The 20123-nt window shown below is 52.8% G+C and overlaps 1 protein-coding gene and 1 pseudogene across 1 annotated transcript; both read left to right on the top strand.

The window, feature by feature from the left end:
* The first annotated feature begins 2686 nt into the window (after positions 1-2686).
* LOC123069493 (ERI1 exoribonuclease 2-like) lies at positions 2687-4019 on the top strand. Its single transcript, XM_044492370.1, has one exon. It carries the CDS (start codon positions 2836-2838, stop codon positions 3832-3834), a length of 999 nt encoding a protein of 332 aa, XP_044348305.1. The 5' UTR covers positions 2687-2835; the 3' UTR covers positions 3835-4019.
* A 235-nt stretch (positions 4020-4254) lies between these two features.
* On the top strand, positions 4255-19708 carry LOC123069494 (probable folate-biopterin transporter 4; annotated as a pseudogene).
* Positions 19709-20123: the final 415 nt, after the last annotated feature.

Genomic DNA, 20123 nt, shown 5'->3' with positions numbered 1-20123 from the left:
AGCCCTCCGTGGACTCGCGCAACCGTTACCCTTCGTGGGTTGAAGTCTCCATCAACGTGGATGTACGATAGCACCACCTATCGGAACCACGACAAAAACATATGTGTCTCCTATTGCGTTCGCACTCTCCAAACCCTTCCCTTACATTCTTGCAAGTTGCATGCTTTACTTTCCGTTGCTCATATACTCTTTGCATGCTTGCTTGAATTGTGTTAAGATTGCTTGAACCGTGCTAAGTTGCTAAAACCTGCCTAGAACTAAAATTGGGAAAATGATAGATTTTTATTTGGTCAAGTAGTCTAATCACCCCCTCTAGACATACTTTCGATCCTACACCCAGTTTTGCAGGGAACTCACCAGCATCGAGATGGTCGCTATTGCACCATGTCGGCCGTCGAGGCTTATTAGTGGTCGGGTGTCCTCTAATCTACCGAACCGACCGCCGCCGAGTCGTTGGTCCCGATCGGAGCTCCCGACCTCTCTACCATTGGATTTCATGTTTCAGTTGCTTTTCATTCTTTTGGGCACCAGTTTTTGGGCATATGAAAAGGCAACCGCAGCCACGATGTCCAAACACCTTATCTCTTCTAGCCTATAATCATTTTTACATCACCAAGTTTTACATCATTCGTTGAAGATGCTCTATGAGCATCTACATCCGGACATGGCAAATCTGGGCCCTCAAACGCCCGCGTACTGTCCGGACACGTCTGCGGGCACTGATAGGTCAGTCCTCAAAAAGCGTCATCCATATCAGTGTATCTCATAACCGATCCTCTATATCCATACTAAACCATGCAATGTGGATAAAACTATATAGATCATGAAACAAACGTACAATCGTACATAGAAATGCACAATCCGTTCACCAAAAGATCACCAACGGATCTTCAAAAGATTGCCAAAGTTCACATAATGCACATAAACGACGGACAAGTTTAAACTACATCTAAAAACTTAAAATTAAAGCGCGGAAGGTGGATCTTCACCACTTCCTCGCCGACCCTTTCCTCTTTTGGTCGACGACGCAGTTATAGGCGTCGGCGGCTGGTGGAGGATCATTCGAGTCGTCAAATGAGGCGCCGTAGTCATCGCTGTCATCGGAGGAGGAGTCGAAGAGGACGATGAGCACTTTGAGCCGCCGGACGGCCCCTCTCCTGTTACCGCTTGACCTTCGCGAGCCGAGCCGCCACTGTCGCCTCGTGCTCCAACTGCTCAATGGCAAGCCTGAGCGCCTTGGCGTTCTTCCGGCGGAGTTCCCGTGCGTCTGTCTCCACCGTTGTAAGCAACCGACAGAAGACCCAAGCGAGGAAACACTCGTCCTCGTCGGGCTTCGGCGGCAACCTGCGGTTGTGGCGCACGGATTGCTTTGCCGCGTCCCTCTCCCTTGCCTGCTGCCTCTCACGGCAAGCAGCGCGCGCCTCCAATTCCGGCGTGCGCGTCCGGGCCTGCGGGGAGGGCACAAGCACCCACTGCTGCCCCTTGCGGAGCAGCGGTCGGCGGGGGCAGGTGACAGTGTGGGAGTGGCACGAACTGTGTAGCCCTCGCAGAGCTGCATGTGGGCCAAAGGGGCCAACTCTGGCATCCGCGTTGTGCTGGTGGGGAAGATGTGAGGTGGCAGATCTGAAACTGCCCCTGTGTCCATGTTGGACCTCTCGAGGGCAATGCGGAGGGCCAGCTCCTCGTCGACATCGAGGTCGGAGTCGGAGCGGCTGTCGGCACTCGACATGGTCGTCAGAGTCATTGGAGTGGGTCGAAATCGAAGTAAGGGGAGAAGAAGAGACTGTGTGAGAGCGGAGTGAACTGAGTTAGGGTTTTCGGATTGGTGGGTTTTGTGGGGACGAAGGGGGGTCAGGGTGGACCTGGCTGACGTGGTGGACGCGCCTGGATATGACGGCTCCGAACAACCTGATGATTTGAGGGCAGTTTGAGACGCCCGGGTAGGTCGGTTTTTGACTGGTTAATGACCGGGCTGTTTGCCCAGACATTTAACACGGGTTTGGGGTGTTCGGCTGTAGACGCTCTCAGGCTCTAGAGTAGAGTAGAAGTAGCCCGGTAGCGAGATACATCAAAAAGAAACTCCAACACAACCAACTTCTTTTTAGACATTCCAACAAAACCAACTAAACATGAACATGTGAAGGTGAAGAAGAGTCAAACGAGTCTTCTAGCATATCCATTGGTCTTTTCCCCTCTAATCAGAGCAACTCCAACGAACACGGATGACACATTTGTCCGTTTTTTGTCCGTTTGGGTTGGCCGCCCGCCCGACGTCCGCCCTGTTTTAGATTTGGGTCGGCAGTACGCTCAATGCGCCGACCCATTTCATGTCCGCACTCAAATTTTAAAAAAGGCCCACGGTCATGTCTCATGCCGGCACTATACCAGCGCCGGCATACAATGCCGGCTTTAAAAAATATCACCACACAGTATGCTGCCGCACTCGCCAGCGGTCGGCACACATGCCAGCACACAAAAAAGCTGGGAATGGGTCGGCAGCGGACGCGCGTCCGTTTGGGTCGGCGTGCTGGGTCGAGAGTTGCTCTCACATCCTTTGATTTGTTGATTGGATTAGAAATAGCGCCCCCGAAAAAAAAAGAGCGCCAACCACGTTAAAAAAAAAGAGCGCCAATCCGAAAAGTATCGGATTGGATTAGAAATTGTGCCTGCCCCAAGCGTGACGAGGAAACAAATCAGATTTCGATCCCAACTTTCCCCGACCATCGCTGCCCTAGTTTCTCGACTCCCAACTTTCTCGACTCCGTATTTCCCCGATCTTCGCCGCCCTAGTTTCCCCAATCTCGACTCTCGGAGTTTGCGCGCACCTCGTCGAACATGGCAGCGATCATGGCGGCGCGCGGGCAGGGGCTGGTCCAAGATTTCGACTTCTTCGTGGTGGTGGACTTCGAGGCGACGTGCGTGAAAGACACGCGGATCTTTTCGCAGGAAATCATTGAGTTCCCCGCCGTGCTCGTCGACGGCGCCACCGGCTGCATCCAGTCCGCGTTTCGCAGGTACGTTCGTCCAAAACATCACCCTGTGCTAACCCAATTTTGTAGGGAACTCACCGGCATCCGGCAGGAGGACGTCGACGGCGGCGTGGATCTCGGCGAGGCGCTCTGGATGCACGACTCTTGGCTGAAGGCGGCGACGGCGGGGGGAGGCAGCTTGGCCGTCGTGACCTGGGGAGATTGGGATTGCCGCACCATGCTCGAGTCCGAGTGCCGCTTCAAGGGGATCGAGAAGCCCTCCTACTTCGATCGCTGGATCAACCTGAGGGTCCCCTTCCAGGCGGCGCTCGGCGGCGGAGGGCGGGTCACCCTTCAGGAGGCGGTCAGGGCAGCGGGACTGGATTGGGAGGGCCGCCTGCACTGCGGACTGGACGACGCGCGCAACACGGCTCGGCTTCTTGTTGAGCTGATGCGGCGCGGGGTCAAGATGACCATCACCGGTTCGCTGGGGCCGCCGCCGCCGATCCAGCAGAAGGAGCAGCCCCCGAAGCTTCTCACAAGCTCTTGCGGTGGCTCATCTGCGCTGGCGCCGCTGCTGATGATCCAGCAGAAGCAGCAGTCGCCGCAGCTTCGCACAAGCCCTTGCGGTGGCTCATCGGCGCTGGCGCCGCCGCTGATCCAGCAGAAGCAGCAGCCGCCGCAGCCACACATGATAAGCCCCTGCGGCAGCTCCTCTGCGACGTGCTTCTGCTACTGCAGGGTACCGACCAGAGGAGGCGTGGTGTCTGTGCCAGGGCCGATGCAGGGCAAGTGCTTCTTCGGGTGTGGCAACTGGACGCCGGCCATGGGACCCGTGTGCCCCTACTTCGTATGGACCAACTGAATGAACGACCCATGGCAGGGCACCAGAATCAGTGTAGCTCAGCTGTTAGTGTAAATCGTGCTAGCCATCAGAATCAGAGCTTTGCTCGGCTGATTCTAGCCAGTCTAGGTGTGAATTGGTCTCTGGAATCGAATGTACTTGGTGTCTGAATTAGTATTATTATCAATAGAAATTCTTTTTAGTTATGTCCCTTCTCCTGATCTCTTCCTCTCTCCGGCACCTTGACGCTCCTTGTAATCGCACCCATTTCTCCGCACACGCACCGTTGATTTAGATAGACCTACCGCTCATATGTGTGTCCGTAGGATCATTTCGTAATTTATGTTTCCAGAACACGCAAGATGAAGGATGCCTGGATCCCTATTTTTAATATTCTTTTGTAGACATCACACTAATTTTATCTTGTTGCGAAGCGTTTATGTGCTGTCAAATCAGTCACTGTCTGTGCTGTCAAATCAGTCACTGTCTGTATAGAGACTCAATTGCGCTTAAGAAATTTGGTTAGAATCAATAAATCATAAATCATTCTCTGCCCCATGGAAATGCGAAACTATCAAAGTGTTGGCGAGTCTTGCCTTGGATTGTGATTCCTTAAAACTACTTGATGTGATAATTGCACGGGATAGTGAGCCTTGGTGTCATGTCAAATACCTTAAGGTGTCATGTAGGGGGCCAAGGTTGTTCATTCATATCCTTAGCTCTTGTTCAACTTGCATGCTTTGTTGATATGTCTCGGTTGCAAATTCCATGTCTGAATTCAGCATAACTAAAGAGGCCCTCCTTCAAATCTGTTTGTTTTCTTGAATGCTTCACAAATAAGAACATGCTAACATTTTAAATGTTCTAATATGTGTTCTTCAATGTTTTAGGGTTTCAGATCTTTTGTCTGGACAGCTGTCTCATATCAAAATCAAATGAAGGACATCATGAAGCTGTCACCCTCAACATCACAGTTTTTGGTCTCTGCTGCATTTTTCCCTTGGAGCATAAAACCTATATATGGGTAATGTTACCTTTTGTTCGTTGCTTTATATGAAGCGAAGCTTACCAACAATTTAACCTTGGTTGATGCAAAATAATCATTCTTGTCCTTGGCCTATATCATGAGTGTTACATCTCAGTTTTCAGAATTACGCCTTTTTCAGGCATAAGCTTAGCTATTGTTTGATATTGGCGTTCACCACAACACAAGTTTATTACTGGACTTTTAAGGAGCTATAGATACGTAATTATTCCACTAGAGCTAAACGTTTTTTTTTCAATTTCTGATTAATTACAGATTACCATGAATAGAACCAATCACTAACAATCTGAACATAGCTTGTATTCAAGTTACTTTAATAGAAAATTGATTAACAAGAACAGTTCATTTGTACTCATGGGCACATGACAGTAACATGGAAATGCAAAAGGAAACACATGAGAGAAAGTATTTCCCATATCTGTTGTTCAATACCTTTGTTGCTGTAAATTAAGGCATTCATCGGTTCTAGTACATAGGCCCGTGTAATATCAAACTCATAACCGGATTTCTAGCTAGTGTCCATGATCTATGATTGCCCTAGTACTTCCGTGTCCACAGAGTTGCGCTGCTTTTTGGTAGTGGTGTTGTTATACGCATTAGTATGTTGCATCAAGCCAGTGAGAGTTCGGTTGCAGTCAGCTGTCTCGCAAGGAGGCCAAGGACATAGGTGCATCGTAGGCCTGTAGCAGAAGATGGTCACGTGTCAGACAAGGATTTGCAGCACCAAGGAAACGGGAGGAAGGAGAGTCTTGTAGGAAAAACTATTGTATTAGCAAGTGTAGGATTAAAGGAGTCAAACCATGCGGAGTTTGTATCGTGCTAGGAAAAATCAAAAGATCTAAGCATCCACTATATAGACAGAGATGCCATGTATCTATGTTTCAGGAAGAGACAACCAATCTTTTCTCTCCAAAAATAATCTCTCATCCAACTATGTCTACCAATATCTTGCAGCATTGCCATCTGGCTATGTTCAGTACATTAATTGTCCTGTTGTGGATAAAGGTTCACAACTTGTTGCTGACAGCTGTACAACATCCATATATACGTTGGTTCATGCATTACTGGACATATTCCTGAACACTCAATAAAAAAAATCCTGGTTTTATTTACTTACCCATATATCAATTGTGCTTGCAGGATTGTGTCGGACTGTATTCCAATTAAGCAGAGCAAGCGTGTACCCTATTTGATCATTTCTAGTGGTCTTTCTCTATTTCCATGGCTTATCATTGGGTGTAAGACAATAAGTTTTGGGAACCAGCACAACCCTCTAGGGGTGGCTTATCTCATTATATATAATGGTTGTATTACAATACGTACATAGGTACAGAAGTTATACATAGTCTAACACCCTCCCTCAATCTTAGCCACTTTCTAAAGAACTGAGAAGGGTAAGATTGCGCCTACAAGCCTCAAACTGTGGCAGTGGTAAAGGCTTAGTGAAGATGTCTGCAAGTTGATCCTTAGACGAGATAAACTTGATCTGGAGTTGCTTCTGTGATACACGTTCCCGTACAAAGTGATAGTCAACTTCAATGTGTTTCGTTCGGGCATGAAATTCTGGATTTGCAGAAAGGTATGTAGCACCGATGTTATCACACCAAAGAATAGGAGGCTGTGGTTGAGACAAACCCAACTCCTGAAGCAAAGACTGCACCCAAATAATCTCTGCAGTAGCATTAGCCACAGCCTTGTACTCAGCTTCAGTACTGCTACGTGACACAGTAGCCTGTTTCCGAGCACTCCAGGCGATCAAATTAGAGCCAAAGAATATTGCATAACCCCCCGTGGATCGCCTGTCATCTGGGCTACCAGCCCAATCTGCATCAGAGAAGGCCGAAAGGACCCGAGAGGAAGTCGGCCGAATATGCATACCAAAAGTCAGAGTGAACTGAACATAACGAAGAATGCGTTTAACAGCAGCCCAATGAGTATCTCTGGGAGCCTGAAGATACTGACAAACCCTGTTAACAGCATAAGAGATATCTGGTCTCGTGATCGTCAAGTACTGAAGTCCACCAACAATGCTTCTGTACTCTGTGGCATCCGCAGGAGACAAAAGCTCACCATCAACAGCTGTTATCTTGTCGGTAGACGACATGGGTGTGGTGGTCGGTTTGCACTTCAGCATGCCGGCTTTTTGTAACAACTCCAAGGAATACTTCTTCTGCGTAAGGACAAGACCAGTAGCACGAGAAGTGACCTCAACTCCAAGAAAGTAGTGAAGCTTCCCAAGATCTTTGACCGCAAAATCAGCACCAAGAGAGCAGACAAGAGCATCAGCAGCATACTGAGAAGAGCTGACAAGGATAATATCATCGACATATACCAAAAGATACATAGTGACTTCTGGCTTCTGTAGAAGAAATAATGAAGTGTCAGCAGTGGACGGCACAAACCCATGAGCACAAAGGGCAGAGGCAAGGCGGGCATGCCAGGCACGAGGAGCTTGCTTCAAACCATATAGTGCTTTGGAAAGACGACAGATATAGTCAGGACGATCAGGATCAGAGAAACCAGGCGGCTGTTTCATATAAACCTCTTCCTCCAAAAATCCATGTAGAAAGGCATTCTGCACATCAAGTTGACGAAGTGACCAACCACGAGAAACAGCAATGGAGAGAAGAAGCCGAATAGTGGTAGGCTTGACGACAGGACTGAAGGTGTCCTCATAGTCAAGACCATGACGCTGCCGAAAACCGCGAGCAACAAGTCGCGCTTTGTAACGCTCAATAGATCCATCCGAATGCTTCTTCACTTTGAATACCCATTTTGAGTCAATAACATTTACCCGTGGTGGTGGAGGAACGAGAGTCCATGTCTTGTTACGAAGAAGAGCATGAAACTCCTGCTCCATAGCCTCTCGCCAATGTGGAATGCGCAGGGCAGCCTGATATGAGCGAGGCTCAGAAGATGGATCCGCAACAGCAGCAGCCAAACAAGCAACCAACCAAGCAACCGTACCATCCGTACGTTCCTTAGGTTTGAAAATGCCACTGCGACTGCGTGTATGTGGTCGAGACACAGGAACCACCGAGGTCGACGGAGCAGCCTGCAACGGGCTGGAGGACGGCGACGTTGATGAGTCAGCCGGTGACGAGGAGCCAGGCACGGTAGCCTCGGACTCAGTCGGCGAAGAAGGCCGGCCCACCGGCGAAACCGGCAGAGCAGACGAAGCAGCTGGCGACTCCGGCATCCCAGACCGGGCCGATGGCGAGCTCGGCATAGTGGGCCGTGGCACGGCCGGTGTCGCGGGCCGATCCGCTGATGAAGGCGACGTGAGGACCCGAGCCGCGGGCGAAGACGGCGTGACGGGCCGAGCCACGGGCGACTCGGCGGCCGCTGGTGAAAAAGGCCGAGCCGCTGGAGACTCGGCGATCACTGGCGTAGCAGACCGAGCAGTGGAGATGCTCGGCGCGACGGGCTCGTCGGGTGACCATGCATGGGCACGCGAATCGATGCCATGCAACATAGGGCGATCGACGTGCCCACCAGAAGACGACGATGATGATGGTGAATCCTCCAACAGCTCCAAACGAGCTCCACGTCCGGTTCCTGCACCATGGTTAGGTAACAGCAAAGGAGAGTATGCAACATCATCAAATTGGTCAGAAGCAACAGAGGATGAATGCAGGGATGGTGGTTCGACAGTGGACACAGGAAGGTTGGCAAAGGGAAAAACATGCTCATCAAACACGACGTCCCGAGATATATAGACACGATTAGTGGGAACATGAAGACATTTGTAACCTTTATGAAGAGAGCTATAGCCAAGGAAAACACACTTCTTAGAACGAAACTCAAGCTTGCGCTTGTTATATGGACGAAGATGCGGCCAGCAAGCACACCCAAATACCTTGAGAAAGGTATAATCAGGTTGTTCATTAAGGAGAACCTCAATGGGAGTCTTCATGTTTAAAACACGAGTAGGAGTACGGTTGATGAGAAAGCATGCAGTGGTGAAAGCATCACTCCAAAACCGAAACGGAACAGATGCATGGGCCAAAAGAGTAAGACCAGCTTCAACAATATGACAATGCTTACGTTCGACTGAACCATTCTGCTGATGTGTATGTGGACATGCTAAACGATGAGCTATCCCAAGCGACTGAAAGAAGGAGTTGAGGTTGCGATACTCGCCCCCCCAGTCCGATTGGACATGAACAATTTTGTGCTTGAGAAGACGTTCAACATGTTTTTGAAACTGAACAAAAATAGCAAACACATCAGATTTGCGTTTAATAAGGTAAAGCCAGGTAAAGCGACTATAAGCATCAACGAAACTGATATAGTAATTATGACCACTGACAGAAGTCTGAGCAGGACCCCATACATCTGAAAACACAAGTTCTAACGGATGTTTCACCTCACGACTGGACTCCGAAAAAGGAAGTTGATGACTCTTCCCCTGCTGACAAGCATCACACACTGCTACATCTTTATTACTAGACAAACTAGGAAGCTCATGACGACGCAAAATATGACGGACAATAGGTGTGGCCGGGTGACCAAGACGAGCATGCCACTGTGACGGAGAGACCCGAACTCCACTGAAAACGCGAGCGACGCCAGGATGCTCCAGACGGTAGAGGCCCTGGCACAACCGCCCACTAAGAAGAATGTCCCTCGTGCCCCGATCCTTAATAAAAAGATCAAAAGGGTGAAATTCACAAAGCACATTATTATCACGTGTGAGTTTAGGAACTGAAAGAAGATTGCGGGTCACAGATGGAACGCGAAGAACATTGCGAAGCTGAAGACTCCTATTGGCATGTCTAGTGAGAAGAGATGCTTGACCAATATGAGAGATGTGCATACCTGCTCCATTGGCGGTGTGGATCTTGTCGGAGCCATGATAGGGTTCACGAGTGTGAAGCTTCCCCATCTCGCTGGTCAGATGCTCTGTCGCCCTAGAGTCCATGTACCAGTGTGGATCGATGGAGTAGGACTGAGTGTGTCCCTGGTGCTTCTGCGGCGCGGGACGATCAGCCATGGCGACCTGACGGGCATTGTTGCGTGTATCTTTGCCGTCATTGCCAAGACCAAGGAAGCTTCGCTGGAAGCGCTTATGACACTTGGAGGCCCAGTGCCCATCGCGGCCACAAAGCTGACACACACGTGGACCGCCAGCCCCCGGTAAGGTCGCAGTAGGTGGGGGGGCCGAGGCGGGCGACGGTGGCAGCCCCAAGGGAGACCGGGGTGATGAAGAAGAGCGGCCACCCTTGGTGGCGACGTTGGCCGAGAGAGAGCCAGTGCCCCTGGTGCGGCGAGTCTCGACCCGTTGCTCAGTGAGAAGAAGCCGAGAGAAAACCTCGTGTGCCAACATGGGTGTCGAGTTACCCCGCTCGTTGATGATCTTGACTAAGGCATCATACTCCTCATCAAGACCATTGACAATAAACGAGTTGAACTCGGAGTCGGTGAGGGGCTGTCCAATGGAGGCCAATGTGTCGGCAAGGCCCTTGACCTTGCTGTAGAACTCAGTGGCCGTGGAGTCAAGCTTCTGACACTCTCCAAGCTGACGACGGAGTGCAGAGACACGAGCCTGGGACTGCGCTGCAAAGGTGCGCTCAAGGATGGTCCAGGCCTCATGAGACGTCTTCGCGAAGACAACAAGGCCGGCAACTGCTGGCGAGAGCGACCCCTGGATGGAGGAGAGGTTCGCCTGGTCCTGCCCCGTCCAGACGCGATGGGCCGGATTGTAGACCGGACCGTGCACGCTGTCTACCAGCGCGGGTGGGCAGGGAAGCGATCCGTCGACGTAGCCTAGCAGGTAGTGACTCCCCAAGAGCGGGAGAACCTGCGCACGCCAGAAGATGTAGTTGTCTGCGGAGAGCTTGATGGTGATGAGATGACCGAAGTGAAACGGCGGCGGCGAAGACGATCCCATCGAGGAGGCTGCCTGGGGTGCAAACACCATGGAGGCAGCCGGAGGCACCGAAGCCGATGCGGGAGGAGGCGGGACCGCAGCCAGGGCGGGCACCGCAAAGCTCGCGGCCGGTGCGGACGCCGCAAGGCCCGCGGCCGAGGCGGACGCCGCCAACCCCGCCAGCGGGGCGGTGTGATCCGCTCGCGGCAGGAGCGGCGGGACGACGCCTGCGGAATCCGCAGCGGACGACGGCGCCGCGGTGTGGACCACGAGGTCACGCCCGAGCGAGGGCGCCGGCGGCGTGGAGAAGACGGAGCCGATGCTCCTTGTCCCGATCGGAGCCGGAACGGAGACGACATCGAGCGGGAGGTTGAGCAGAGCCGCAAGAGAGGCCGGGAGGAAGCCCGCAGCAGTGGAACCGGTGGTGGCGGCGCTCGACATGGCGGCGGCGCGATCGGTGGCGCGGCGGCGGCGGTGAAGGCGGCGGCGGCTGCGGCGGCAGTGCGGGTATTAGGGTTTAGAAGCGGAAGCGATCGTAACCTAGCGTGATACCATGTAAGACAATAAGTTTTGGGAACCAGCACAACCCTCTAGGGGTGGCTTATCTCATTATATATAATGGTTGTATTACAATACGTACATAGGTACAGAAGTTATACATAGTCTAACATTGGGCTATCAGAATATTTGAGGAGCTCAAGCAATCTTTTTACGCTAATGTTGATTGTACAGAACTTGGGATCTGCCATGGCAGCTGTTGTTATAGATGCAATGATTTCAGAGGCAGTTCGATCAGCAGGGTGAGTAATTTTGTGCTTCTTGTCTCACCTTGTATAGTGTTAGGAGCTAGGGTTCTGCCCGGTCTTGGCCGTAAGCTGTAGGGGAAGGAGCGAGGAGTGCGAGGGCTTGAGCGCGGCGGCCGGCGGTGTGGCGCCATCCTGGCGCGTGTGGCGGCGGCGAAGGAAGGAGGCAGCTAGGGTTTTAGGGTACCGGCTCCTCTGGGAGCCGGGCAATAGAAATAGTCTGATTGCTTGAATCTCAAAATAGTCTTACAAGTTGTATATATAACCACGATGTGAAATAAAAACTAAGATAACTTGCGGGCTAAGATTGCCCGGTGGGCCTCTTGCGGCCGTATGTTCGGCCGGTCATAACATCTCTCCCCGCCTGCACAAACAGCTCGTCCTCGAGCTGGAAGTCGGGGTAGTGCTGGCGGAACTCCTCGCGCTGCTCCCAAGTAGCGTCCTCCTCTGGTAGTCCAGCCCACTGAATCAACACGTACCAAGAGCCGCGACGCAGCTGAGCCTTCAACGCCTTCTCCGGCTCAGGAAGGAGACGCCCGTCCGTGACCGGCGGTAGCGTTGGTGGGGCCGCGGGTGGCTCTCCGCGGAAGGGCTTGAGCAGCCCCACATGGAAGACATCATGGATCCGCGCGCCTGCCGGAAGCTGAAGACGGTAAGCCACCTTCCCAATGCGTTCCAGGATAGCAAAGGGACCGGCATAGCGAGGACCCAGCTTCCTCTTCGCGCGTGGGTCCAAGGACTGCGTAGAGCGATGAAGTAGATGCAGCTAGACCCAATCACCCACCGCAAACTCCGCCTCGCGATGGTGGCCGTCATAGTAATGTTTGGCCAACTGCTGGGCCTGACGGAGGCGTTGCCGGACTTCTGCCAGCATCTTATCATGGTTCCTCAGAAGAGCACCGGCCGCCTCGGTCCGCGCCAAGGCCGGATCAACCGGAAGAATCGGCAGAGGTGGCCGGCCATAAACCACCTCAAAAGGCGTAGCACGGAGGGCGGAGTGATAAGAGGTGTTGTAGCAGTACTCCGCCCATGATAGCCAGTCCACCCATGCGCGAGGTCGATCACCTGTAACACAACGCAAAATACATGGCAATCACCTTGTTAACGATCTCGGACTGGCCGTCCGTCTGAGGGTGGAAGGCGGTACTCAGGCGGAGCTTCCCGCCCGCCAGCCGGAAGAGGTCGCGCCACACATGTCCCGTGAACACGAGGTCCCGATCACTGACGATCGAAGAAGGGAACCCGTGGAGACGGACAATGCCATCGAAGAAGGCCCGAGCGACAGACGCCGCTGTGTAGGGATGGCCGAGCGCGATGAAGTGAGCATACTTGGAGAAGCGATCGACCACCGTGAGAATGACGGACTTGCCGCCCACCTTGGGGAGGCCCTTGATGAAGTCCATGGAGATGTCCGCCCAGACCTAGGATGGCACCTCCAAAGGCTGAAGCAAGCCAGCCGGCCGTAGAGTCTCCGTTTTGTTGCGCTGGCACGTCACACAAGACCGTACCCGGTCACGGACTAGGGCACGATCACCTGGAATGTAGAAGTTAGCGCGGAGACGATGGAGTGTCTTCTGCACACCCTCATGGCCCGCCGAGTGGGCAAGGCGCATCACCTGATGACGAAGATCGTCGTACGCTGGAACAAAGACCCGGCGCCCATGGAGGAGCAGGCCGTCGGCGAGGCGCCACGGCTCCTCCAGCTCCCCCGCCGCCAGCTACTACTGAAGGAGGAGAGTCGGCCGCGGCTGCGGTCGCCTGCTGGATGTCGGCGTAGAGGGCGAAGGAGGGCCCGGTGATGATGCAGAAGGCCGCCCCCTCAGCCGCACCGTCGTCCACATCGGCGTCACGCCGAGACAGGGCGTCGGCGACGGTGTTAAGGCGACCCGACCGATACTCAACTGTGAAGTCAAATCGAAGAGTTTACTGATCCACTGGTGCTGCGGCATGGTCGAGAGCCTCTGATCCAGCATGAATTTGAGGCTGTAATGGTCCGTGCGGATCCGGAAGGAGCGACCCCAAAGATAGGGCCACCAATGGCGCACTGCCTGCACCAACCCAATGAACTCGCACTCATAAGCAGCCAGCTTAAGATGGCGTGCGGCAAAGGGCCGGCCGAAGAAGGCGAGGGGTCCATCGCCCTGATGAAGGACCGCACCAAACCCCGCACCGGAGGCGTCGCAGTCGACGGTGAACGGGAGGTCTAAATCAGGCATCTGCAGGACGGGACCTGTCGTGAGGGCCCCCTTGAGGGCCTCGAACGCTGTAGTGGCCTCCTCATCCCAAGAGAAGGCGTCGCGACGGAGAAGGCTCGTGAGCGGGGCCGCGATGAGGCCAAACTCTCGGATGAACTTCCAGTAGTACCCTGCGAGGCCCAGGAAGCCGCGAAGAGCCCGCGGAGACTGCGGGATCGGCCAGGCGGCGACGGCCGCCACCTTGTTGGCGTCCATGGCCACCCCCTCGGCCGAGATGACGTGGACGAGGTAAGCGACAGAAGGCGTCCCGAACGAGCACTTCGAGCGCTTAAGATGAAGGTGATGCGCCCGAAGCTCGTTGAAGACGATGCCCACATGCTGGAGGTGCTCTACCCAAGAGGCGCTGTAGATAAGAATGCCATCAAAGAAAACGAGCACAAACCGACGTAAGTAGGGCCGGAGGACATCGTTCATCAAGGCCTGAAAGGTCGCCGGGGCGTTGGAGAGGCCAAAAGGCATCACCAAGAACTCAAAGTGGCCGTGGTGAGTCCGAAACGCCGTCTTGGCTATGTCGTCCGGGTGCATGCGCACCTGATGATACCCCGACCGGAGATCCAGCTTGGTGAAGAAGCGCGCCCCGTGCAGCTCGCCGAGAAGCTCATCGACCACCGGGATAGGGAACTTGTCCTTCAGTGTTAGAGCATTAAGGGCGCGGTAGTCGATGCAGAAACGCCACGTGCCGTCCGACTTGCGAACGAGGAGGACCGGCGCCGTGAATGCCGACGTGGAGATACGGATGATGCCCGCGGCAAGCATGAGTGCACACTGCCGCTCCAATTCGTCCTTCTGCAGCTGAGGATACCGGTAGGGCCGTACGGCCACAGGGGCCGATCCCGGAAGGAGGTGAATACGGTGGTCGTAGATCCGGGCCGGCGGAAGGCCCTGCGGCTCCTCAAAGAGATCACGGTGCTGCTGCAGGAGGTTGTCCAATAGCAGATGCTCGGCCTCGGTGGTGGCCGCCGCCAGCTGGAGCGGGGGCGTTGCCGGGGTGCCTCCAATGCCCTCCCAGCGGACGCGGCGGCCGAGATGCCAGAAGGTCATCGTTAGGGCGTCGAAGTCCCAAAGGATGGTATCGAGAGTCCGCAAGAAGTCGACGCCGAGGATGAAGTCGAAACAGCCCAAGTCAATGCCGGCGCAGGTGATGGTGAAGTGCTCGACGCCGATCGTGACGGGCACGTCGCGGGCAAGCCCATGGCAGCGTAGACGGTCGCCATTAGCGACAGTGACCCGCAGCTGCTCCCCGCCTGTCGGCTGTAACGCGAGGCGCCGCATGGTGGTCTCCGACAGGAAGTTATGTGTGGAACCTGTGTCCAGGAGGGCCACGAGGCGCTCGCCATGGATCGTGACCGGTAAGAGCATCGTCCACGGATGCCGGCCAGCGCGTGAAGCGAGACAACGAGGGCAGTGGCCGGAGCGGGCGCGGGTGCCGGTGCAGGCTCTGCGACGGCTGGGGCGCCGAGGCCATCCTCCGGTGTGTCATCCTCGGTCTCGCCGTCGTCTCCAAGTAGAAGAGGCGCGGGCAGACATGGCCCGGGGCATAGGGCGCATCACAGTTGAAGCAAAGGCCCAAGAGCCGGCGCTCGAGCTGCTCCGCCTGAGTAAGCCGCCTGAATGGGCGCGTCGGGCTCGGGGTGGCCGCCAGTGCTGCAGTTGATGACGCGGGTGCAGTCGGAGGCGGCCGAGGGGGTTGGCGGCCCCCACGAGGCGCGGATGGCCCCGTCAAGTCCTGGGCGTGCTGCTCGAATGCCCGAGTGTAGTACATGGCCGTCTGAAGGTCTTGGGGCCCCTTCATCTCAATGTCCACGCGGATGTGGTCGGGAAGGCCGCCGACGAAGAGTTCAGCCCGCTATAGGGCCGTCACACCCGGCCGTGACACGCCAGGGCTTGGAAGCGGTTGGCGAAATCCTGCACCATGGAGGTGAAAGGTAGGCGGCCCAACTTGGCCAGTCGGCTCCCGCGTAACGGCGGTCCGAAGCGAAGAAGGCACAGCTCGCGGAAGCGCTCCCACGGGGGCATGCCGCCCTCGTCCTGCTCGAGGGCGTAGTACCATGTCTGGGCTGCCCCGCGGAGATGGTAGGAAGCCAGCCAAGTGCGCTCCGACGCGGGCGTGCGCTGCCCACGGAAGAACTGGTCACACTGGTTGAGTCAGTTAAGCGGGTCGTCCGAGCCGTCATAGGTGGCGAAGTCGATCTTGGCGAACTGGGGCGGCTGCTGGTTTGGCGCGCCATGGCCCACCGACTCGGCGATGCGGAGCGCTGATGACGGCGCCCGGTCCAGGGTGGGAAGGCCGGCGTAGGCCCCCGTGGAGCCCGACGAGGCCCCGGGCTGCAACTGGGGAACCGACGACTCCTTGGCCTCTGTGTAAACCGGCGGGGGCGACGTCCCGTTGAGCCAACCCGGAAGCGGAGATGGTGACGATGGAAACCGGACCTCCTGGATCGGAAGACCGCCCGGCGTGGATCGGCCCAGGCTAGGGCTGGGCGGCGGCGGCGGAACCTGCACCGTGGCTGCCGGTAGGGACGGCGAGGCGGGGGGTGGCGCGGGCCAGGCCGGCCACTGCGGGCCTTGGGCGGGCGCTGACGGCGCGGGTGGCGCCGCAAGCGCGGGCGTCGGCCACTGGGGGCCAGGGCGGCGTTGGAGCGGCCAGCGACGGTAGCGCCGGGTAGCCCCCGGCGATGGCCGCGGGGACGGAGTACCACGGCAGTGCCGGTTGTCCCGAGGGAACGGCCGGAGGTAGCGGCGGTGGCGGCCCGTACGGGCTGGCCAAATACAGGCGTATGCCCTGGACCGCGAGCACCAGGTCATTGAGCACGCCGGCCATGGCCTCCGGGGAGAACTGGTTCGGCATGGTGGATGGTGATGGCGGTGAATTCTGGACGGGGGCGATGGCTGGCCCGGCGTCGTGCCGGGGTTGGGGGCGATCGGCGCCGAGGGAAGGGCCAGCGAGGCCGTGGCGCTCGGCGAGGATGCGGCGGCGGCGGTGGCAGCGGCGGTGGGGGTGTTGGTGGGCAGCGGCGACGGTGGGGGTGGCGGCGGGATTGGTGGTGGCGATGACATGGTTGAAACCCAGGTAGCTGATACCAAGGTGTTAGGAGCTAGGGTTCTGCCCGGTCTTGGCCGTAAGCTGTAGGTGAAGGAGGGAGGAGGGCGAGGGCTTGAGCGCGGCGGCCGGCGGCGTGGCGCCGTCCTGGCGCGTGTGGCGGCGGCGAAGGAAGGAGGCGGCTAGGGTTTTAGGGTTCCGGCTCCTCTGGGAGCCGGGCAATAGAAATAGTCTTATTGCTTGAATCTCAAAATAGTCTTACAAGTTGTATATATAACCACAATGTGAAATAAAAACTAAGATAACTTGCGGGCTAAGATTGCCCGGTGGGCCTCGTGCGGCCGTATGTCCGGCCGGTCATAACATATAGCAAGTACTCCAATACAATGCTTTGAAACCTGAATTATTCTCTTTTCAGGCCAGAATTTGCTGGTGATCTCCAGTCATTATCTTGGTCATGAATGGCTATTTGGGAGCTTATTGGGAGGATACGCATTGTCCAATCTCCCAATAAATGCTATTTATATTATGTTCTCTGCTCTTCCACTGTTCCAACTAGTTACATGTGTTTTCCTTAAGGAATCTCCAAAAGGATTTGAAAGCACGACAGATAACGCCGCACATGATCATGCTGATGGTCAGAATATTCATAGTGCTTTTGCTGGACAAGGCTCAGGTGAATCTTTTAAATATGAGGGCACTAGGAAGCGAAAGGGTGCTCGTAAAAAGAGCAAAAGGAGATCATTATCCAAACGATCTGAAGCTCATGAGAAGCACAATAAATCAGTTGATTTATACTCATCTCTGAAATCAGCCTTAGTCAGTTTATGCACTGCTTTTAAGCAGCCAGCAATTTTGCGGTAATTAACCCTGCAATTTCATTTTCTCTGATGTTTGCCTCTTTCACTGAAGAGCCTAACCGGTAACTTCCTTTTTTCTTTTCTCTAGACCTATGGCATGGTTTTTCATTTCAAATGCAGCAGTTCCAAATATCTCAACAGTTACGTTCTATTATCAAACGGAGGTTCTACATCTGGAGGCATCCTTCCTAGGGACTGCACGTGTGATTGGGTGGTTCAGTCTAATGCTTGGCACATATATCTACAACCGCTACTTATAAAGCATAAAAAACTCAGGAATGTTCTTATGCAAGTCATTTTTTCAAGCTGTTTATCTTCTGCAAATGTCAAAACACTATTTATATTAGTGCCATAGCTTGTTTAAAGGAAGTTGAAATATTATGTATATATGCTTAATGTACTAACTGAAACTTTCTATAAACTTTTGTGTAAGTTGGCTGTCCATGATTTGAATGAGTTGCACTGAATTTTCATCTTGGTATTTTTGGTATAAGCCATTTATTCATCACCTTTTGGTCAGTGTTTTAGTGAGTGTATGCTCTTTTATTAATGTTGTTAAAAAACTGACATAATTCTTGGGGCGTAATTGGCTACAATGCAAATCTATTCACTTTTTTAAAGTTATTAGGTACTAACATGTGCCACCTTTAATAACTGCTGTCCTTATTTTACAGGTTTGCACATGTTGGCCTTGTGATAATTACTGTATTGGACATTTTACTGGTGTCAAGATTACATATTCAGTATGGAATAGCAGACAAATACATGGTGCTGTTGGTCTCTGCTTTGGCCGATGCAATCAACCAATTCAAGTATATCCTCTAGCTGTCATTTCTTTCATACTCCTATGAACTATTCCCTCCATCCCAAGCTTGCAAAATGATCTTATATTATGGGACGGAGGGAGTAGATTGCAAACCATAAACTGAGTGATCTGCTTGACCTGTAGTTTAGAGAACCAGTTGAGATGCGTTTCTGTTATACATGCTAAGTTGCTGCCCAGAGTTGCTGATCCTTCATTGACTAATCTTGTATTTAGAAGATTTTAGTGTCGTGGTAACTCATTAGGCACCAACTTAAACTTATTTGTTTCAATTAAATCTAGACAGATACTCCAGGCATACTCTTATTTTATTTCCCTTTATTTGGGCGAGTGTCAATCAAGTGGCGCTCATGAATGCTTCTTGAGCTCATGGTTCAGTGTGACCTGTCTGTCATTAATTGCTTTAGATCACTGTATGTTCTTTTTCGCAACGGAGGAAATTCTTCACTTTTACCAAGTATGATAATTGACATTGGCTAGTAGGTTCATACTGTTCTCTTAATCAAAATTGCAAAAGAGCAATCGAAAAAATGAAGAAATTGTTCAATCTATCCAGTATGAATCCATTATTGCACTCATGGCTGAAGATCAGACATCTTATGTACACATCTACACAACAGTGTTTCTAACTTTATTATCTACATTTGGTAGGATGATGCCGTTCCTAATCCTCTCAGGACAGCTTTGCCCACCTGGAATCGAGGGCACACTGTTTGCTCTGTTCATGTCCATTAACAACCTCAGTTCGACATTAGGTTCATTCCTTGGAGCTGCATTGATGTCAGCTTTGAACATCTCGTCAGTACAGTTTGACAATCTGGCGCTCGGCCTAGCTGTTCGGCTGATGGGAACTCTCTTACCTATCGGATTTTTGTTTCTGATTGCATGGGACGTTACGGGACTAACATCATAGGAGATGGGTTACAGACCTGGTCATCATTTTTTCTGGACTGGTCTGGTCTGTATTCCCTAGTCTTGCTCATACATGCATATAGAGAAAGCAAATTGAAGCCAGCAGGAAGGTAGCTCAGTTTTGTTGAAATATGTATACAGGCATATACTTGAATGAGAAGAAGAGTGCAATAGCTGACATTACAAAGCGTTAAGCAATGACAAAACTGTGTAGCAAATGTACTTGCAAGAACATGTGTTACATGGAAAGTGTTATTGTTTATGATTTAGCTTTTGATGTATACATCTGTCTGTCTATCTACCTACATTACCTATCTATCTATTTATCTCTTTCTCTATCTCTGTCTAATATTAAAATCTCTACCTTTAGCACTGTGATCCAGTATGTTTATACTGTCAAATTGAGCAGTGAATTGACGTATATACTTGTTATGCTTGCGAGTGTATATTAACTGATTGCGCTAGAAATACGAATAAATTGCAATTGAAAAATTGAGTATATTACCAAAAATCCAAATCAAATAGTATGTTGCTGAAATTTGTTTTGATTGTACAACATCTACATATGGGAGGCAATCTCATCATCTCGATGCAAGAGGTGAGCTGAATCAAACTTGTCTCATTCCATCTTTCCAACCAAACACAAGAGCGAAACAATAACATTTTGTACCTTCAACCAAACACCAAACAGATGAAGGAA

Source organism: Triticum aestivum, chromosome 3B, assembly GCF_018294505.1.
Source record: "Triticum aestivum cultivar Chinese Spring chromosome 3B, IWGSC CS RefSeq v2.1, whole genome shotgun sequence".
NCBI classification, from domain to species: Eukaryota; Viridiplantae; Streptophyta; class Magnoliopsida; order Poales; family Poaceae; genus Triticum; species Triticum aestivum.
This window is presented reverse-complemented; position numbering and strand designations above follow the sequence as displayed.

What these genes read in the sequence shown, in the direction of transcription:
- LOC123069493 (XM_044492370.1), top strand. Translation starts at nt 2,836, where the DNA reads ATGGCAGCGATCATGGCGGCGCGCGGGCAGGGGCTGGTCCAAGATTTC.